This window comes from Penicillium alfredii, assembly GCF_028826965.1.
Source record: "Penicillium alfredii strain IBT 34128 chromosome Unknown utg000001l_segment0_segment0, whole genome shotgun sequence".
Classification (NCBI taxonomy): domain Eukaryota; kingdom Fungi; phylum Ascomycota; class Eurotiomycetes; order Eurotiales; family Aspergillaceae; genus Penicillium; species Penicillium alfredii.
Window position 1 is genome coordinate 1,709,684 of NW_026622698.1, and position 21,977 is coordinate 1,731,660.

Below are 21,977 nucleotides of genomic sequence, written 5' to 3' on the forward strand. Positions count from 1 at the left end.
GAGATATGTGCAATTTGTGACCCAAGCATTCGGGATATGGCTAGGAGGGTGTGGGGCTTTTTAACCACCCCAAAGCATGTCAGACCGGAGGAAGTCTTCTCTCATGATGGTGCTGACATCGGAGTTGCGATACGGGAGCAAGTCTTCTCGCTGCAGACCGCGCAATTGCTCGCGCCCAGCAGTCGAGATCGAGCGCGCCTGCGACGTAGGCCGGGAAGAGGCGCAATGGCCCCCGGCCATCATCGACAACCGATGGTTATGAGGCCATAGCCGACCAGTCGGCGATCTACTACCCGGCGAACTGCCGTTGGAGGGCATGGGCTGACGAGGAGCAAAGACAGGGAGACGCGGGAAGGTCTCGGTGTCCGTGGAGACGTTGCTCAAGCTCAAGGCAGAGATGCTGGAGACGGGCCGGGCGTTGTTGTTGTTGCCCTGGGAGGGAAAGCCGGACACGGAGCTGTAGACTGTGGACATGCCCGAGGCCGCGGACGAGCGCCACGAGTACACGGCGCTTCGCGGGATGGTGATGATCTCTTCGTCGACGGTCGCGGGCTCGATGGCTTCGCCGGCGGCGCGGTTGGCCATGGTCTTGACGGACTTGCCGATCCAGAGCATCTGCTCGTGCTCGCGCAGATACCGGTCCCCGCTGAAGGATTTCTGGACGATCTTGCGGGTCATCATGCCTAGCTTGCGGCGCTGCTCGCTCTTGTCGTACATGCGTTTGGTGATGGCTGACACGTCCTCGGGAGTCGGCGATGAGGTCAGGATAGGGGCTGGCTCGCTGTCGTCGCTGTACTGGCTCCATTCTCCCAGTAGCGCGAGCATGGTGATCTGGGCCTTTGCTAGTGCTTGGGCATCGTTGGGTGCTACGACAGCACTGAACCGCGAGAAATCGTCGGGATCACTGAGCACGCGCAGAGAGGCGCCTACGTCTGTGCAGACTACCGGGGCCCCGGTTAGCGCAGCCTCGCCCAGTGCCAGAGGCAGACCCTCAGACAGTGATGAGTTGAGGAAAAGCCAGGTGTTCTCTAGCACTTTCATCGGGTCGGCGGTTCCACGAAGCGTGACTCTGCCGCGGAGGCCCTTGGAGGCGATGATCTCCTGGCACTCAGTGGAGTAGGTCGGGGCTTTGTCGATGGCACCGTAAATGTCCAGATGGTAGTCGTCAAACTTCCACTGATTGATGATGATATCGGCAGCCAAAAGAGCGGTCTTGATGTCTTTGGCATACCAGACATGAGACAACATCGTGACCGTTGGTCGCTCTGACTTGATCTCCTTGACCGGAGCGAACTTCTGCATGTCGGTGATACCGTTGACGACGGGGTCAACCTTCCGGCGGAAAGTGTTCCGGTGTTCAATGGTGCCCTGGCAAGTGCCGATCTCAACTTCCCAGCCAGGATTGAAGAAGTCCGCGCAGGGAAGGATGATGTCGGCATGATGCAGCGTGAGGACCGAAGTAATTCGCATCAAACCAAGAAGCGCGTTTCGTACAAATGGAGAGAGCTTGCACAGTGCAGAAGACAAGCAAAGGTTGGTCTCCCGCCAGCTGATGGCATGATCCCAGATCTGCAGCGTGCACTTCCTCTTGATCTTACACACCACTCCATATGAGGCGCTGACACTGTGGTGTGATGCTTGGAAGACGGTGGGGATCTTCTCAGGGACTGGTATGGAGAAGATGAAAAGGTAGCGATACCACAGTTCCAGGGCAACATCGAGGGTTGCCAACGTGGGAAGCTCTGTATCGAACCATTCAGAAGATGGAATGGTATTTGGCATCTCCTGGGTGAGCCACAGTTCACGCCAGCTCTGCTTAACTAGCGCGCTATTCCACACCTGAGACCAGTGTCGGGACTCCTGAAAGTAAGTATTGAGGTTCACCAGCGCGCGCGTCGCCTGTTGGATGTCGGACTTGGAAAGATCCACCGCTCTCGCACCTTTGACCAGGGCCGTCAGGATTGGAATGAAATTCATCTTGATGTCGAATGCACTCGCAGACGTGACATTGTCGACTTCCGAGTCCAGCTTGTTGTGGAACAAGCCGTGTGTGGGCGTGAGGAAATCCAAGCCCCAGAGCGGGATGACCTTGAGAGACTGAATATTCTGCTCCGTCTGATGCTTGGGAACACCGAAGTCATTCGCAGACTCGCAGATCATATGCCACTTGATAGTCCGCAAGGAATTGATCATATCCCGACGACATGCCGAGACACCGCCACCTTCGTTGGGCCAAGTGCCAGTGTCTGCAGCCATAACATGAAGGATTTTGTCGGTATCAGAGCCAGCGTCCTTGGAGCGCGTGTTAACCACAGCATCACCTCCAGGGCCGAAGTTGAACAGATCACTGATCTTGACAGCCAAGGGTGTCCAGCTCGAGATGTTGTCGTCCAGATCCGCACTGGCCATGATTGCATCCGCATGAAGATTCATATACTTCTTCGCTGAGCTGAGGTTGCCCCAGTCGCGACTGCGCCAGTAGGGTGCGAGGACTCTGTCTCTGCGCAGGATTCGATCATCCATCCATCGGACGATAATGCCGTCAAAGTCGACTCGGTCCTTCCACGCTTTCCACATCAGGGAGCGAGCACGCGAAGTCGATACGGGGAAGCGCTTCTTCGTTAGCCCTAAGAACCGGGTCACGACATTTGATGTGAGACTGTCACAGTAGAAGAAGGGATTATCATGCACAAAGCTTGTGTACTTGGGCTTAGCAAGGACACCCAGATAGTCGTGCTCGATCATGGGAGGAGTCTGCACTTTCTGGCCGTTGACGGTAGTGAAAATGGTCGGGTGAAACTTGTGATCGTAGAGCCAGCGGCTTTCGTAGACATCGGCGCCCTGGACAAAGCTGGCCTCGGTCACTTTGGAGTGAGGAATCCAGCGCTCCACCTTTTCGGGGTGCCGGCGAGGGGGCGCACACCAAGACACCGTACAGCTGATATGAGATAGCACAAACTCGGCTCGCAACAGTTCGTCCCCGAACCGGTGGTTCTTGCGGTAGTGGTACTTGAAGCGGATAAGATTGCCATCCTTCATGTATGAGCCTGCTTCGATGAGTCCTTTCCGATTGTACTGCACACTTTGGTAGTGATTCTCTCCTTGCACGCAACGTCGGCCCAGGGGAATGAGAGTAGCTGCAGCCTTTCCAAGCTTGAAGCCCTTCTTCAATGGGGTATGGTAGTCGTAGTGGTACTCATTGAGCAATTTGCCGTCCTTGTACTCTTGCTTGATGTGAAGAAGCATCTCCCGCGAGTAGGTGCTAACGCATTTGAGCAACTTGGAATTCTCCGGTTCGGTCTTGTGCTCGCCGGCATAATGGTACACCTTGAAGCCACCATCGATTTCATTGTGCCGGAAAGTCGTGAAGGTGCCGTCCAGACTTTGGACAATGACCCTGCTCTTCTTGATATGGATAGTCATGCCCTTCGTCTCATCCCATAGCAGTTTGACATTCTTGCGGCCGTGGAACAAAAAGAAAGACAGCACGAGGTCCTGAATAATTTTGGAATATATCCAGACCCCATTCAAGAAGAAAACCATGGGCACGCGCACAGCTTTCGGGAATGATTTGGTGACATGGTCGAATTCTCTCTGGAACTCGGGATCGGCAATCAAAGCAATCACGAAGAATTTGATCATGGATCCCAGCGCGTGGTACATATAGCTAAATGGAGACCGGACCAGCGACAGAGCAATCGGCAGCTTCCGAGAAATGTGTGAAATATACTCAGCAGTATCAGGGCCTTTGGGGATGGCGTTCTCCCCAGCGCCATAGTGAGCATGGTCGAGAATACTGATGGCAGTAGCCGCTCCCAGATTGCATCTTGCCACATGGACATCTAGGTCATTTGTGTCGAACCGACAAAGACTCTTCTGGAGCCATTCTCGCTGGGCATCTGGGAGTTCACACGGCAGACTCAAGCAGCGACTCAACAGCACGTTGCGAATTTCCGATGGCAGTATGTCCCAATGAATATCGGCCTCAAACCCAAGACAAAGCTGTCGAAGTAACTCTTTCTTGGCCCAGCGCACGACAACAGATGTGTCAGCCTCTTCGCGGAGTTGTTGAGCCATAGTTTGCGTGACACCCCCAGAGACGATCGACTCAGCAAGGATTGCGTAATCGTGGGGAACTCCCATCTTGATTTCGGCGACAGCGTGAAGAAGGGTTTCCGCAATGATACGGCAGTTCATGCTGATATCCATCCGCTGATGCCGGGGCCCTCCAACACAGATGGCCAGCTTCAGATGGTGTCCAGTGCTGTAGCTTAACGCCCGGATACCAGGTCCCAAGCTGCCGAGAGGAACAAGTTCGAGAGAAATTTCCCCATTATCCCAGGAAGAAATAGTGATGTCGGTGATTTCTTTGGCATTGGGAAATGCCTCTTGGATCCTTCTCTCTTCCCTGCGTGACAGCATGGCGCCTTTGACTTCGAGGCCTGGATGGACAGTCGGGTCGACCTTAAAGCGAGAGTCAGGAGGGAGAAGTGAGATGCCTTCAAAAAAGCTCTGAAGCTCTTGCTGTGACCATTCAGGGTCTGACCAAGGCGTGGTAAAGGCGTGAAATGTCTTCCCAAGCTCCACGGGAGAGTCCACCTTGTTTGGCATACCCATTTTCGCATGCCACAGCGACAGAATGGCAATGATCCAGGTAGCAGACCCCAGACCAATAACCTGGGAATAGTAGAAGTGAGGCAGACAAACCTTGAGGGCGATTCCGACTGGCAGGCCCACACAGACACCGATAAGGAGAGGCTTCAAGGCATGAGGGCCCGTGAAGATCTTCGTGTATTGGTACCAGATCAAACCGGTGTAGGCGAGCACATAGGAAAAGAAAATGATCATGGCTTCCATGGAGGCCTTGAATATCCAAATCAGACTGGTAGAAATCGCGATACTCCAGACGTGCCATAGAAGGAACTTGAAGAAAGTTTTCCAGTAGACCCTGCGCCGGAACTGGATATCCTCCTTCTGCGAGACGCGAATATCTTTGGTAGATTTGACACCAACAGGGGCTTTACTGCCGATGGCGTCGTGGAGTTCCTGGGCTTTGGTATCGATGAGAACGGCTCCGATCAGATAGTAAGCAAGCGCAAAGCCAACGGCCATGCGATTGGCGTCTGTCAACGGGGCCGAGAGACCAACACCATCATCACCACTGAGTAACTGAACCCATTTGTCCAGGAGTGCAACGACAAAGTACAGAATACCACATCCGATTTCTTTGCTGGACTGGCGCCAATGGACAAATGCGTTGTGCAGTCGAAGGCCCTTTTGTGCGCTGCGCAGGGTGTCCAAGGCCACCTTGGTCTGGATATTCCAACCCGAGCTGAAAGGAATCGGTCGTGGGACATCGGCGTAACGGCAATACCAATCCAGAAGAAAGTTGGTGGACTCCCAATCCCGAGCAAGTTCCATGACCATCTGGTCAGTTGTTGGTTTCGAGAAAAGGCCGCGAGCCTTTTCGGCCAACACGTCTTTCAACAAGGCTTCCCTGGCCAGCTTGAGGGCGGCGGGGTCGCTCAAATTTCCAAAGACCTTCTCATTATTTTTCCCGTGGGCTGCGATGTACCATTTGCGAATCTCAGTGTCGTCGGTGCGTCGTAGGGTTTGGTACCAGGTGACCCATTTCGAAGTCGTTGAACGCAGACACAGCAATAGCACACCGATAAAAACGTAAATGACAGCAAGATAAATGGCCGAGTCATTTCCAGCGAAGGTTGTGATGATTGGCGATAAGAAAAGAATTGGGATGCACATAATGATAGCCTTGCGACCAGACAGGAACGTGGAGCCGGGGTAGCTGAAGCTCGCTAGTGAGGCGAAAGTCGAAAAGTAGATCGTCAGAGAAATCAAGTAGAGATAGAAGATGATACCAGCACGAGGACCCTTGACGCTGGAAATGGTAACGAAGCCAATCAACCCCCCGGCCACCGTAAACGCAATGCCGGCAATGAGGCGGATGAGGACGAACATGTTTGCCGCAGCGAAGGCCATTGAAATCAGGTAGTAGGGCCCGCCGCAGGCAATCCATGTACCGACTCCACCAGAGAGAAGCAGGGAAATCATCAGGGCCATGGTAGCGCTGTTTTGTTCTTCGTGGGTCATGTAGGCAGAGAGGTAGAGACCGCGCCCGATGATGGTGAGGAGGATAATGTCGATCAAAGCCGGAATCGCGAAGACACTCAAAAACGTAAATCGCTGGTAGCCGCGCATCGGCTTGACCTTGTCATCGGGGTTGACATCAATTTGTGCTCCAGCATAAGCCGTGGCAAGCTCCGGCGCGCCGTTGATCCAGTTGGGTGGCTGATGCTCTGTGTAGTACGCTCTGAATCGATCAGACAAAAGCTTTCCAAAAATGCTAGGCGAGACATCGAAATAGGCCTCGCATCGAGATCCAAGGGCAAATGATTCGGCAAAAGCGGCAGCTTGGTCGGAGTGGCTGTTGAACAGAGGGTTTCGGTCTGTCACTTCGGCATAAATTTCGTCAAAGGCACCTTTTCTTGCAGCACAGAAGAGCGACAGGGCCATCATATCAACATAGGCATCAATTTGACCTTCCTTCATCAATCCACAAAGGCCCTTTGTAATGGCCGAGAGATCATCTTCGCGAGGACCCTTCAATATTTCATTGAAAATCTTGTCCACCTGATGGAAGAAATCAAGACAAACAGTATCCGAAGGATGATTGCAACCCTGATCGCGGTACCAACGTAGTCGGGACTGGATCAAATCCTTGGGAGAAGCGGATTCTTCGAGATAACCCACCGTGTTCAGCGCCTTCAATTGCGCCAAAGAGGGTGCATCTGCTAGCAGCTTGCGAATATAAGCGCAAATTGCCTTCGATAGCTCACTTTGGGAATCTGTCAGAGTCAAGTGTTGCAAAAGGAGCAGGCGTTCTTCGGGGCTAAGAACATCAATGTCTTGAATCAATCGGCGTGGAAGGCCAGTTTCATGGACAAGGTCGTTGGACCAGCAGGCCAACGCAGTTTCGGCTTCGAAGCAGACGTGCCGGGGGAAGCCCTTTGCAGAAAGAAATATGTGCAGAACGGTTCCGACCAAGCCTTGTGCATTCTTTGACACAAATATCTCCACACCCTCACTGTCGACCTGAGATACGCCCCAAAAGCGGAGCTCAGGGCTTTTGCGCAGCCCCGAATCAAGCGCCAGACTGACACTCAGCGATTGAGTTGACGCTAGGTCGGCGATTTCCTTGACTGAAGCTGCAAGCTGGCCATCGTCTTCAGAAAGATCGAGAGTGTCGTGGAATCGCCGTAGAAGCGATGCCATGTCCTGAATCTTTGCCGCCGGAACGGGGTGAAGAAGGCCGAGAGCTTTGAGACGTTGCTGAGATTGAAGAATTTCGGCAAAGGCCAGTGGAGACGAGTCTGAGCCAAGAGGAAAACAACCAAGAAGATTGTATTCCATCCCAGTCATCGATATGGAGAGTGGACTGCCTTGAGACTTGACCTGGGCAACCCATTCTGGCGGATCACGCAGAGAGGCCGAGAGGATTGTTGGAGATTTAACTGCAGCTTCTCTCGAACCAAGCAAGGTACCAACCGCGGGAAAGAACGGGCGAAGGGCATCCCACCCAGCATTGACAATAGGGGATGCTGCAATGTAAAGGTTAGAACGCCAAGCATCATGCGCTTTCATGGTATCCGCTTCCTTCAGCCAGCCAAAGGCCGGGAGTGGCTCAGGCATGCAGATATTGAGATCAGCGTCCTGAAGAGCAGCCTCGGGGCCTATCCAAGAGATTGCGCTGTAAAAGTTGCACCATTGAAGCGATCTTCGAACGATAGCATTTGACAACACGACATTGTCATCAACGGTTTCCCAAGCCATTACCACAAAGTCTCTCATGCAGGACTCGGAGACAAATGCCTTGATCGTGGACTGGAGGTTGACCATCTGAAAGTAATCGCGCTTCTCGCCCTGAGGCAAGATACTGGCATTGCGAATAACCAAGCCCGACACAGTGAGGTTTTGCAAGGCCTTTCGATCTCCCAGGAAGTTGGGTGGTCCCACTTCCAGGTATACCATCAATCCCAGACCATTGATCGTTTCAAACACTTTTCTCTGGACAGCTGGGGAGAACACGCCCTCCCAGTTGGCAAGCAGGATCCCAGAAAATCGAGTGTCATTGAATTTGTTGGCGAGGACTTCCTCAATCTTGTCTATCGCATTTAAAGCGGATTCATCCGGGGATACAAGGCGGGCAAGATCAATTCTTCCTGCAAATTGGGCACGTTCATGAAGAAGAATGGCTTTTGCAACATTGTCCTGGAGGTGATCGACAACCAAAAGATCCCACTGTCCCAGCAACCTATCTTGGGATGCAGTAGGAGGGTTGCTGAAGCCCCCAAGATAAACACCGAAGGATAATGGTTTGCGTCTGTTGACATGAGCATCGATCAAATTGAGTTGTCGAATAGCCAGCTTATTGAGCCGGTGCAAAACATCCGTGGGCACATTGTCTGGAGGTGGCTTCGACTATCAAAAACACCAAAAAGGGATCAATATCAAGGGGCGATACCACGATGTGTGGATATATCATACCTGGTAGTACTTGATGACCCTGGCCCCGACAGACCACAAAATAGACACACAGCCAATGGTGATACTGCCTAACAAGACTCCGATCAACACCTGAGAAAGTTAGTATATATGAGGATCTGCATTGAATAAAGTATGAACTCAAAGTCGGGTTGGAAAAAGGGGCCAGAAAAGACATACAAACTGCCACCAATGGCTCTTCATCGATTCCCACCCAACGGGATCGACGGAGAGAATCTTTGCCATTGTGCTGGATTGTCGAGAATATCTAACTCGATGTAGTGTTGAAACAGGCAAGGAGAGAAAGTTGACAGGGTTGCAAGAGCAACCTATGTGGTCATAGAAAGCCGTCGCCTTTTTATACAATCAAAGTAACATGATTGTGCGGGCTTTCTGAGATCGAGGATGCCAAAGTACGACAAAGGAAAAGTTAAGCCCACCAAAAAGAACGAGTGAAATATGAAAGAATTTGGGAGGAGTAGTAGATGAGATTACAATATGGATATTCACCAAGTCAAGCATGCATCGACAAGTCCATCAGAGAAATACCTTGCCCTTTTCACTAAAGAAAAGAAAAAAGCCCCATTTAGCCCCTCGCTTCTTCTTTTTCCCCTTTGGCCAATTGTAAGCGGTATGATGGTCCGTGGCAATCGAGACGAGGATTCAGAAACACGAGCAAAATTAGCACGTCACCAGAGATGTTTTTCTCTCTCTCTCTTAGATCCAAGGCTAACGAAGCCACAAAGATATGCACCAAGAACTGGCCGATGAGACACCCGGTGGGGACACCCGAGATGGTGCAGCTAGTGCACACCAGAAGCCATGTGTGGGTGGCAAAGCATGCGAGCGAGTATCGTGGCATCCAACCTTGAGGACATGACCGGCAATGTAAGGTCAAAGGATTGGGTCAGTCATTAACCGAACCTTGGCCACCAGTTCATCTCATTCAGGGGAGCTACGGTGTATCTGCTGAATTGCTTATGCTTATTGGGCTGGGGTGTTCCCTCGCGTGCCGCTGCTTCATTTCTCAAATATCGCCTTTTCTGCCGGGGAGTCCCAGTGATGCATGTTGCGAGACATGGGCCTCGGAGCATCGCCATGGCAGGATCCTATACTGCCTGGACCTGTCCATTGGGCTGACGAGCCACTGTAACAGTCTTGGAAGACATGGGGGTGTTTAATGTATTTTTCTTTTTTCTTTTTTTTTTGTTGAACTTGAAATTTTGGACCGCGTTGCCGAAGTAGTGCCGATGAGAACAAAGATGAGATTGGCACGAAGCCACAGGGGCAGGGCGTGGTTGGTATTGTGAGTGACCCGTGACAATACTAAACTGAAAATTACCAAAAATATTCGAAAAGTTACGTTACCGTCTGATACCCGTCAGGCCGAGACAGACAGCATTTGGGGCTCGGAGTTTATTGCTTGTCGATGTTTGCTCTTTTGTTTTGATTATTTTTCTCCCCCGATGAACGCACCCATTGAAGGCCATCACACTCGATGCGGAACACCCACATCTTCTTCAAAGACCATTGATCATTGGTCAATGCAACAGCAAAGCCCACTGCTGCAAGAAAATGGATATCTCCCAAAAACTTCGGCTCCGAGGGAACCGACTTGTCTTCTGTTCGGAAAGAGGTTGAATTCGCTGTCTCAATGCCAATCAAGACATTGACGCCACTTTGGGTCTCAAGCGAGATTTTCTTTCCCTTAGGAAATTGCCCTTGATCGAAACTTGGGCCAGAGAATCAAGGATGGCGATAGGGATTAGAGGCATCTAACTAGAACTACATGTAGCCACGTCATCCATGATCTTTTTTGACAGCAATGTTAAGCCCTCGCTCGGCATCTAATTCCCCAACTGTCGCTTGCCGGTGTGCATGGTGAATTGTGTGGCCTTCATCTCGTGCCTAACGCGTGTTCTGCACCCCTGGTCAGCGTCAAGATGGTTCCAATTCCCGTCTGGGCCCTCAAGCTCGCTTGTTTCTATGGCCTTATAATATGCAACACTCGCCCCGGTGTTTGGCACAAAGGCCGATTGTCACAGCCTTCAGATCTCCACCCCATCCACCCCATCACCATCCTCATCATACTACTACCACAAGTATTGTTGAGGAGGTTACCACCAGTGTGTCCAAGGTGCCAACGCCTATTGTGTCTTTGACTTCATCGTCGTTAGTGAGTGGTATTGGCTCATCGGTTGAGATCATCTCCACCAATACCCCTGCTTCATCCACCTTTGTTACTTCAGTTTTGTCTGGAGGTACAAAGTCCTCGTCTCCTCTCACCACATCGAGGGCGTCGAAAGTGACACCAAAGATGTCTTCAACTCCCGTTTCCATCTCGGCTGCCGCCTCTGCGAGCGCAATCGGACATGCCAGCATTGCTGCCAATATCCTGGTTATTGCCAGAGATTCCGCAGCCGCTTCTGTGGCTTCTTCTGGTCTCAATGGCTATGGCATTCCATTCACCACCCTCTTGGTTCCAAAGACCGGCGTGACTCTTCCAGCGCTAAATTCCAGCTCCGGAGGAAATTTCGGGGGAATTGTCATTGCCTCCGAAGTCAGCTACGACTTTGGAACCGAGGGATTCCAAAGCGCGCTGACCACCGACCAATGGAACCAGCTGTATGCTTACCAGCTTGAATACGGTGTCCGCATGGTGCAATACGATGTCTACCCCGGTCCTAACTATGGAGCCACTGCAGTTGGCAACGGATGCTGCAACACTGGCGTTGAGCAGCTGATATCTTTCACGGACACCAGCGCCTTCCCGTCGGCCGGTCTGAAGATCGGCGCGGGCGTTAGCACTGAAGGGCTCTGGCATTACCCGGCCACTATCAGCAACACTACAACTACCAAGGCGATTGCGAAGTTTGCTTCCAATTCGGTTACCTCGACTGATACTACAGCTGCGGTTATCAACAACTTCGACGGGCGCGAGCAGATGGCTTTCTTCATTGGTGCTGACACCACATGGAGCGCCACTTCCAACTACTTGCAGCACGCATGGATCACCTGGATGACTCGTGGTCTTTACGCTGGATACCGCCGGGTCAATTTGAACACCCAGATCGATGACATGTTCCTCGAAACCGAGATCTACAAGCCCAATGGAACAAATTTCCGAATCCGTGTTTCCGACATGAATGGAATCTCGACTTGGGTCACCAGCATCAATGCCAAGATGAATGCCGGCAGCTCATACTTTGTGGAAGTCGGCCACAACGGCAATGGCAATATTGAAAATGCCTCCAACACCGATGCAGGTTACACGGCATGCAATGGAGGCGGCATAGAGTACGACTCGCCTGCAGACACCGAGCTCGAGTGGAAGAAGCCTCTGGGCACTGGCACGAATCTGTGGCCGGCATCGCCAACTGCGTATAACTGGACCGGCGCATGCACGAAAATGGACGACCTCTTGGTCTGGTGGACCACTGAAAGCAACCTCAACAGCTTCGGCCACATCTCGCACACCTTCACGCACGAGGAACAGAACAACGCCACCTACGCGGATGTCTACAAGGAGATTAGCTTCAACCAGGCTTGGCTCAAGCAGGTTGGCATCGACAAGGCCAAGTACTTCACCTCCAATGGCATCATCCCGCCGGCTATCACGGGTCTTCACAACGGAGACGCGCTGCGTGCCTGGTGGGAGAACGGGATCAAGAACTGTGTGGGCGACAACACTCGCCCCGCTCTTCTGAACACCAAGAATGCCATGTGGCCGTACTTTACCACCACCGATAGTGACGGCTTTGCGGGAATGCAGGTCAACCCTCGGTGGGCGACACGTATCTACTACAACTGCGACACCCCAGGCTGCACTCTGCAAGAGTGGATCGACACTTCTGCTGGTAGCGGCACATTCGAGGACCTGCTGGCGACCGAAAAGGCCGACACGATGCGCCACCTCTTTAGTCTCGCGCACGATCCCTACATGTTCCACCAGGCCAATCTGCGCAACGCCGACGTGGACCCGATTACTATCAACGGGGTGTCAGCCAAGTACTCTATTTTCCAGGCCTGGGTCGAGACGCAGGTACAGGAGTTTGTGCGTCTGGCCGAGTGGCCCCTGGTTACCGTGACCCACGAGAAGGTAAGACTCGCCTGAAAAACAGTTCGATGGAAAGTAATTTGTGCGTGGTACTTGTTTTACTAACTATATTTAGATGTCTGCTCAATTCCTGGACCGTTATACTCGAGATGCTTGTGGTTATTCTCTCAGCTATACCACCAGCAACCAGAAAATTACTGGTGTGACGGTCTCTGCAAAGGATGCCAGCTGCGGCTCTCCCATCCCTGTCACTTTCCCTGTTGCCCCGACTAATACCCAGGGGCTCACTACCGAGCAGCTGGGGAAGGACCCCCTGACTGTGTGGGTGCAGCTTTCCGGGTCACCAGTGACATTTACTCTGTCGACCCCGATTGCACTGTAGATATTCCTCGATGGAGCCTTGGCCCTTGGATAGCTGGGGGGTTGATATGATGTTCTTTGCGGTTGGATTGGTGTAATTTTGCTCGGTATGATGTGCATGGCTTTATGATATTGGTAATGGTTATATCTACACACGAAAACTCGAAAATAGGTTGCAATATAATGGAAATTGCTTTATGTCTACTATATTCTGTTCTAAGTTTGACATGACTAAGCTGAAAATACCTAGAGCAAGATGAGAGTGTATATTGCCCCAAAGCATAGTCTAAGCAATGGGCATTCAGCAACCGTGCTCGATGAAATTCTCGTCTTGCGGTTTCAAAGGTCGATGTTTTTGACCCTGCAGGCTCAAAGGAGTAGGTTGTACACGGAGTGAGGTATATCCGATGTCTGATCCCGCACTCTGGAAACCATCTCCGCAGCTACTATAACCCACCAACTCGCGCAAGCCTTCGCAGCCGAATCTCTTAAACAATTCAAGCTCTCTACCAAACCATATTGAATGCAGAAACCCAGGTTCACGCAACATGTGGCTGATCTAGACGAAATCATATTGGAAGGCTGCAAGCTGACTATTCTTTTCGGGAGATATGCGTTGCCTTCGGACGTTATGTGCCTGGCTGGGTAGATGACTCGGTGGGTTGTACAGCATCGAGCTTTGGATGCAGGTGAAAAGTCAGGTCTGAAGTAGGTGGGGAATGAATACGATATCATCTATGCATTCTATTCTTCTACTAGATCCCAGATGGAGAAAAAGTCGTCAAATACCGTCGCTTTGGGGCATACTACCAAATCCCTGGATTCTAACTAGGTTATTATTTGATGTGTCGGCAATTGGAATATACCGAGCTACTTGGTGTAGAATCGAGATCGAGCTTCGACTCCTTCCCTGCATTCTCGCTTCTGTGTGCAAAATAATAAAAAATAAATTAAATCAAATTAAAATCAAAATTAGGTTGATTTGGATTCAGGCCATGGTCGGACGTAATTCCTTCATCAGACCACGGAGTTAAGACGTGAAGTGTCATAGTTGAGGCTGTTAAGTGTGAGAGCTTGGCAGGGGAGGAGTGCCCAATTCCCGCGCGCAGCTTATATTGCTCTCACATAGAAGCCTGCGAGTCTCAGGCAGGTTCATTCCCAGAGAAGGCGGCAGTGGCGTTCTTGGAGGAGCGGATGGGATGGATACTTGAGGCGATTGGGTTATTTTGACAATGTTGATCGGGACCTGGGATGATATACAACCTTCGTTATCGTTTCGTATTCGGTCGGAGATCCCAGAACGTAGATCGCGGCGATGGGAAGTGGCAAGAAGACTAGAATGTAAGCGAGGTAGCAAAAAACAAACAAGCAGAGCAGAGCCAACGGTGACCTTCGGATTGATGAGAACCCCCGGTTCACATCGTGCGTAAGCGCCTCGGGGGGTCAGGCAGCAGATGACGCGCATCCCCCTGTCCGGGACCTGGCCCGACAAGTCAGGACTCGGGTCGCCATGCCTGTTCTCTTGGATCAGCACGGATTGGTAACTCGACTGGCCAGGGACTGCGTCGTCGGAAGTGTACATGGACGGAGTTAGGGCTTGATGTGAGAAATACGGGTAAGTGACATACAGACCTCCAGATTGAAACTTACCATACAATGGGTGTCGTTCCCGCATTCGTGTACTGTATGTATGTGGTTTTTGCAAGACAAAGAACCGCCAGCAGATCGAATATCGGTGTGCTTTTTCTTTCCAAGCGCTTGCCAGCACATCGTGATCCATTTGGTTGCGATTGGAAATGTTTCATTCCTCACACAGAGCAGAATCCCACCATCCTAATGATTGGGGGGTCGAATTGGCTGCTCGGAGCATGCCTTGAGTTTTGGGTGGGTGTTCGGGGAGTACGGTTCCTGAGAGAGCTGAAGGTCTTGAATGTATGACACCTTCGTCTGATGGTGGTTCACAATGATGCTATTCGGGACGTCTATCAGAGTCGCTTTCTTGGCCCCTTTTCAACGTTGGGGTCTAGCGGTCTTGGCAAGGCAGAGTGAAATTTCTTTGACGCTATTTTGGGCGCATCCTTTATGTTGGAGTTTGCCTGGGTGATGGGCATCTTTTGCCGACAGACCATCTTCTTTCATTCTGTGTTTTAGTGGTTTGGAGATCAAATCAAATGGCGTAGAGACGATCAGTGCGAACTCGGTAGATCAACAGCGGTTCCACCACCTTATTTGACCCGAAGCCCCTTGCGGAGTCTTGGTGATTTGATGTTTCCAATCACAATTGCTGCTTGCTTCAGCTTTTGCTTGGGTGAGGGACGAAAAAAACGCGACTGAGACGCGATCTTGGCGCGCTGTCCCACTTCCTAGGCTGCCGGATTTCTTTGCAATTCCTCTTCCACATTTTTCTCTCTGCACGGGTCCAAATTGTGGAAAAAGCTAACCAAGGTGTCATTGACCCCCAACGGATCGCCACAGCCCGATTCTGGCCGAGCCCCTTTGGACCCTCTCAGCCTTAAAGATGTGCATCTCCCGAGATCCTTGCTGAGCTTGGTCTTGTCTTTTCTCATCTCATTTCTCTTGATTACTTCAAACACCCTGGTTGTCCAACGGGGACATTTGTCCTGTCCACCAAATCAGTTCCTTTCTATCGGAGAGATGTCTGCAAAAACTGGCTTCTTGGCCTGGTCCACCAAGAAGAAAATCCTAATCTTCTCGGCCGTGGGGCTCGTCCTTGTAGCACTTGGCGTGGGCTTGGGTGTGGGACTAGGAGTTGGACTGAAAGATCACGATGACGGCGACGATGAGGGCGACACCACCGAATCCAACGGCGCAGTCAACAAAACGGTGAAATGGCAGCCGGCCGTGGGGACCAAATGGCAAATTGAGCTGCTGTACCCGCTCAACGACACCTCAGTGGACGCCGAGGTCTACGACATCGATCTCTTCAACAACAAAGCGAGCGTGATCTCCGATCTCCAAAAGAAGGGCCGCAAGGTCATCTGCTATTTTTCCGCGGGCACCTACGAAGACTGGCGCTCCGACGCCGGCGACTTCCACAAGGCGGACCTGGGCGACGAGCTCCCCGACTGGCCGGGCGAGCGCTGGCTTAACATCAAGTCCAGCAGCGTGCGCAAGATCATGCAGACGCGGTTGGATCTCGCGCAGAAGAAGGGCTGCGACGGCGTTGACCCGGATAACATCGATGCATACGATAACAAGAATGGGCTGCATTTGACCAAGGCCGACTCGATCAATTTTGTGAATTGGCTCGCGTCCGAGGCGCATACCCGTGGCTTGTCGATGGGATTGAAGAATGGTGGCGATATCATTGACTCGGTGATCAGCAACTTGCAGTGGTGTGTCAACGAGCAGTGTGCTCAATACGAGGAGTGTGACACCTACGCCGCGTTCACCAAGGCAAACAAACCCGTCTTCCAAATCGAATACCCCAAGGGCGATGATGTCAATGACAACAAGTCTGTCACGGCCAAGCAGAAGTCGGGTGCTTGCAACGCAGATAGCGCGGGCAATTTCTCGACGGTCATCAAGAACATGAATCTGGATAGCTGGGTGGAATACTGCTCATGACAATACAGGTAGCCCGTTCGGGGTGCCCTGTTTCCTGTTTGAAATACTTCATGTATCAATACGAATCATAATTCCATTTGGACTGGTGAACATCGCATGCTGCTACCAGGGCGCAGCTAGGTAAATGAAGTCTACGGTATAATCAGCAGAGCGATCTACTTGATCGAGTATGGGCTCTTATTAGCCAGGATAACTCGCCACCACTTACCTCAAATTGGGCTACTGCTCTTCTATATTAGCATATCCCGAACCTCCACGATTCATACACCCCACGTTTGTCACCATTGCGAAGGGAGTCCAGGTTGACCGCACAAATTCTCATATTGATAATAATGCAACCCAATGAAAGCTCCTACAAACAGTTCCCGGCTTCTTGGACCGAACCCATGCAAGCCATCGGCCGAGTCTGATGGTTTCGCTATTCATACTGCCTACAGCAAGTACAGCAAGCCATAAATAGCAATTTTATTTTGTCTTTGTCTTTGTATTCCTGAGAAAACTTATTTTTTGGGGGGTTTGCTTTCCCACCGCGCAAAGAACGATCGACAGGTAAAGGTGTGTCGTGGGAGCAAGCTTGTATGGCCGGAGACGACCCGAAAGTCAAACTAGCACACCAAAGTGCACTTGGCACCTGCACAAGCCTGCAGTCGCATTATTGGTCCATTGGTCAGGTTTGAGGAGTTGTAATGTCTGGCATTTCTAGTGTGGCTGGTCATCGAATAATAATTTTCAGTTCTCCCCGTGTATTGCCTTCTCTCCTCCTTGTATTGCTAAATATGTTCATATGCTGTTGTCAACAACTATAGAAAGGTAATTAATGAGAGATCCGAACAATTAGCAACTGAAATTTAAGCCGCAATAACCGCAGAATCGAAATTCAATCCCCGGAAATTGTACAATTCATGACAGGCGAGGATCTCCAAGACTAGGGCTAGGTGGCGAACCACTCACACCAAAGCCCTACTTTCTAGCGCCGTTGAAATTTTCATTGACAGGGACTGCTAAAACAATTGGGGATCTCTCATCTCCCATCTCCCAGCTATTAGGTAGGCTGAACTCCGCGATCTTCCCGTCGGATGCACCGGCGAAACGGGTCTGGACCGAGACAATCCTGTCTTGTTTTTCTTTCCTTTGGAGCATACATGTTGAAAAAAAAAGTGATCTGTCATATACCCACTCTCGGATCTAAGGATTTCTCGTCTTTTCGTCTAATATATTCCAGAAAATGAAATTTCATACTCTGCGGCTAAGATCTGGTCCCGGCTGGGTCCTGAACGGATCTGCCCGAACCGTGGGGGTTGATGTTCGTTGCCTTGCCAACATAGTACTTGCGACTCTTGCCTTCTTACTTTCACTATGTCACAAGGTACTGACTCGTCGAAAGAGCACCCAAAGGAATACCGAGAACTACTAGACTTTTCCCCCCTGTCTTTGTAGAAATTGCTGTAGCAATCTCAGTCCAGGACTTCGGTGTTCAACGTTTTACTCGCATTTTACCAGGGACGTAGTACATGCTGTAGCCCTATGAGGCAAAAAGAAAAACCAAGTATCAAACACTGTAGTCTCATAGTATTTAGAGAAGTCAGAAGTCAATGAATGTGGCAAATACACAAATAGACTGGAATTAGAGTCAAAAAGGCACCTAGGCGAGATATTAACATTATCCGCAACAGTAGTATTGCGGCTGCAATTCATCAACCCAACTCCCAAACCCATAGGGTCGGTCATCTTTGCCCATACAGCGCCATCCATCCCACCGCGGTCTGGTTTTGGTTCATGCACCCATTGACCACTCCCCTTGGAACAAAGCGAAGAAAATTTCAATCTGCCCACGATACCCCCGATTTGAACACGTTGTACACGACCCTCCTGTTCCACTGCAGCGTTGTGCCGCAGTATCCATCTCCTCGGTCTCTGTTTTCTCTTCCCTCCCGAGGAGTCATTATTTGTCTTTGTCAGGGATCACGCTGCTGTCTCAGGTGTCTGCATCGGATTGTAACAGTTTGAGTCTTCGAAAAAAAAAAAAAAAAAGAATCATAAATTGTATGGCTAGATCTTACTTATTTTTGTTTTCTTTTTGTTCCCCCTCTGACCCCACCAGCTCCAAGACATATCTGTCTCTTGTTGTCTCATCCGGACCCGAATGAAACTCACCCAGGGCTAAATATAGAGCTAATTCCACATTATCTGCAACCGCCGTGAATGGTGGAATATTACCAAGTATGAAGTCTGATCTGGACAACGTCTAGACGATGTGTATTGTAGCTTGGCAGCGAAGAAGTGAAAATTACCCGTCTTCGGGTATTTCACCTTGAAGCTCGGCCATAACCCCAAAAAGTACACTTCACCGGTCTCTATGAAAAGTAAAACAAGTATAAAGATAAAAATTAAGGATTGCGATTATTACTATCATGACTCGTATTCCCGGAGCCGAGTGCAATATGTTTGTCTCTCAGACAAAGGCAAAAGAAACCGACATCAACTTCGGCCGAAAACATAGCCCTAGCTACTCTCGCTACCGATTACAATCACCACCTCAGTATGCCCTTCCTAACTTGATTATCACGCCACAAAACCAATAACCTCGGTCTACATCATGCTCCATACTCAAGCTTCACAGGAGTTCACGAGCGTTAAATATGAAATCGTTTAGGAACAGACACAACAAAACAACAAATCGGGGCGGTCTGGGCGGATTGGAAAGCTGAAACATACACCCTTTCTGGCGAGCTCCACGTCCCAGGAACAGGGTACACATAGAGTGGCACGAAGGCCTCGGATGTTGGGCCCATGCTGGTTTTCTTTTCCTTCTTTTTCTTGCATAGGGTCGTAGCCAGAAGTGGTGACCACAGCAGAGGGGCTGTCGGCGGCAAGAATTGCACCGAGGACAAGAATATGCACTCGGATCAGTGGAGGGCGTCTCGAAGGACGATATCCACGTGGGCTCGCGTGTTTTTCGGAGATATTGCGGAAGAGGGGGGGTACAGGTAAAGAAAGTTTGTGTATGTACAAAAGCTGTGTATATTCAGGGGGAAAATTGCCCTAATTCCAAAGCCACGGAAAACGCCGTCTAACAACCCCATAAGCCAGAGCGAATAGACTGGTATTTCTCTTCGCCCAAAATACGCCGAAGCGGGGCTCGAACATACCATCGCAGAAAGAGTCTTAGATGAGACGTCAAAGGTGAACAATCATCTTGTGGTAAGGAGGGTAGTTCGGAGCTGAAGGCCCCAAATGGAGCGCCCAGGGGGAAGCGCTTAGGGCTCTTGGGACCGTGACAATAATATTTTCCAAGGCCCAGTCGTATGTCTGGGCCCCTGTGGGTGATCCTGCCCGACTGTCGCAATATTCCCTCTCGCCTGTAGGACCCATGCCGCTTTGTTTCTTTTTTGGGCTTATGTCTCTTCTATTTTTTTTCCGCCGGTTTCTCCTTGCCATTTTTGCCGGCCAGGCCTAGCTGATCCACCCCCATTTGCTGACGAAAAAGATGGGCACAATAGGAAGAGCTAAACGAGGAATTTGAAGCAGCGAGGCAACACAAACCATTTCTTGGTGGAGTATAAATCGTGCATGACGGCCCCTGGGGAGTTGGTCAGATCTTGGTGTTTACTACCAATAGCATCAGAAAACACTTCTGCTTTGTGCATTGATAGTAGAGTTAATCTGCCCCTTGCCATCCACCTCATTTCCGAGTTTCCTAGTTGATATTCGCGATGAACAGCCGTCGACGGTCAGAGGCAAGCACCCCGGTTGAGAGTGACTCTCCAAGATCAGTGGACACACCGGCCACGGAGTCTTCATTCCTCTTTGACAACCTCGACGTCCTTTTGCAACGACTTCCTGTGGAGAGCCAATATATTCTTGTCACAGGTGGCTTAGGCTTCATCGGAAGCCACACGACCTTGGAACTTCTCAAGGCCAATTATAATGTGATTGTGATCGACAACCTCAGCAACGCCTTTGAGGATGTTCTTAACCGCATCAACTCCTTGGCGATCGAATTCCATGAAAAGAATGGCACCACGATGCCGTCATTGTGCCTGCATGCACATGACTATCGAGACACTTCAACGCTTCGTACTCTCCTCGAAGACTATCGGCTCCCATCTCGATGGGGAGTTCCAAAGTCAAGGATTGCCGGAGTCATCCACTTTGCCGCATATAAGGCTGTGGAGGAGAGTATCCGAAACCCACTGAAGTACTACTCAAACAATGTGAGCGGCATGGTGGACTTCGCCACGACACTTGGCGACTTCGGGATCAAAACGTTCATCTTTTCGTCCTCTGCAACAATATATGGGACGCTCGCGACTTCAGGGTTGCCATTGAAAGAGGAGCTCTGTGTCCACAAAGAGGAGGCGTACACAGATCATACCGGAGTTTCAAGGACACTGCAGCCCGGATGTACTGGCATCACTAACCCCTACGGCCGCACCAAATGGATTTGCGAAACGATTCTGGCCGATTTGGCTGCATCGGATCCCGAATGGACGATTGTTGCTCTCCGGTACTTCAACCCTGTCGGGTGTGATTCGTCTGGATTGTTGGGAGAGGATCCGCGCCAAGCACCCACGAACCTTCTGCCGGTGGTGGTCAAAGTCATGACTGGGCAATATGAGGAGTTGCAGATGTTTGGGACAGACTGGAACACCGAGGATGGCACAGCTGTCCGGGACTTTATCCATGTCACAGATCTCGCCCGGGGCCACATTGTCGCGCTCAGTTCGGCCAATGACGGAAAGCTAAAGGAGAATTTCCGGACCTTCAACTTGGGAACGGGGTGTGGCCACTCGGTGTTGGAAGTGGTGAATGCAATGGAAGCGGTATCTTCAAAACCCATTCCTCGGCGGGCGGCTGAGCGTCGCGAGGGTGATGTGGGAGCCTGCGTTGCTGTCGTAGACAGGTCCCAGCAGGAGCTTGAGTGGAAGACAGAAAAGAGCCTGAAGGATGCTTGTCAGGATATTTGCAACTTCTTGGATGTTAGTGGGCTGTCGTCATAACTTGAGACAGCCCTCGTTTTTCTTGTCTTTTCTTCATGCTTTTCCTGTGGAGCTGGGAGCCTTTGGGTGTTTTCAGCGGCATGCGTCATCTTTATTTACTGGACTCATAATTATGGATAGAATTGCATGTCTGGCACATTCTGCGTTTCTGTGGGTTTCTCTCGAGTTACCTTCGCGATCCATGTACTCTGTTGTTGCTAGATGTGTATTAGTCAAAAGTTAACAATTTCTTCATTTTCCAAACCCCTGTGAATTTAAGCAGCAGAAACTGTGAAATAAATTCATCTTCTGCCCTGGTGAGCATCGATCGTAGGGAAGCAGCTCAGTGAGGCCGGGAGATGGTGGGCAGACAGAGAGCATCCCGAAGAGGAAGGAGATGAAAATAATGAGTCAGCAGGTATTGTCACGTG

At 50.8% G+C, this 21,977-nt stretch overlaps 4 protein-coding genes across 4 annotated transcripts; 3 read left to right on the forward strand and 1 right to left on the reverse strand.

Moving 5' to 3' along the window:
- Window positions 1–60: 60 nt before the first annotated feature.
- On the reverse strand, window positions 61–8,808 carry gtb3 (glycosyltransferase family 4 protein; the record flags this gene model as incomplete). Its single annotated transcript, XM_056651217.1, has 3 exons — window positions 61–8,499; window positions 8,566–8,655; window positions 8,743–8,808. The coding sequence occupies 3 exons, from the start codon at window positions 8,806–8,808 to the stop codon at window positions 61–63; spliced, it is 8,595 nt and encodes a 2,864-aa protein (XP_056516067.1).
- Window positions 8,809–10,879: 2,071 nt separating this feature from the next.
- Window positions 10,880–13,001, forward strand: agd3 (putative extracellular serine-rich protein; the record flags this gene model as incomplete). Its single annotated transcript, XM_056651218.1, has 2 exons — window positions 10,880–12,661; window positions 12,735–13,001. 2 exons carry the CDS (start codon window positions 10,880–10,882, stop codon window positions 12,999–13,001), a joined length of 2,049 nt encoding a protein of 682 aa, XP_056516068.1.
- Window positions 13,002–15,634: 2,633 nt separating this feature from the next.
- Window positions 15,635–16,567, forward strand: NUU61_000635 (endo alpha-1,4 polygalactosaminidase; the record flags this gene model as incomplete). The annotated part of the gene is made up of 1 exon (XM_056651219.1): window positions 15,635–16,567. One exon carries the CDS (start codon window positions 15,635–15,637, stop codon window positions 16,565–16,567), a length of 933 nt encoding a protein of 310 aa, XP_056516069.1.
- Window positions 16,568–20,280: 3,713 nt separating this feature from the next.
- On the forward strand, window positions 20,281–21,567 carry NUU61_000636 (NAD-dependent epimerase/dehydratase family protein; the record flags this gene model as incomplete). Its single annotated transcript, XM_056651220.1, has 1 exon — window positions 20,281–21,567. The coding sequence occupies one exon, from the start codon at window positions 20,281–20,283 to the stop codon at window positions 21,565–21,567; it is 1,287 nt and encodes a 428-aa protein (XP_056516070.1).
- Window positions 21,568–21,977: the final 410 nt, after the last annotated feature.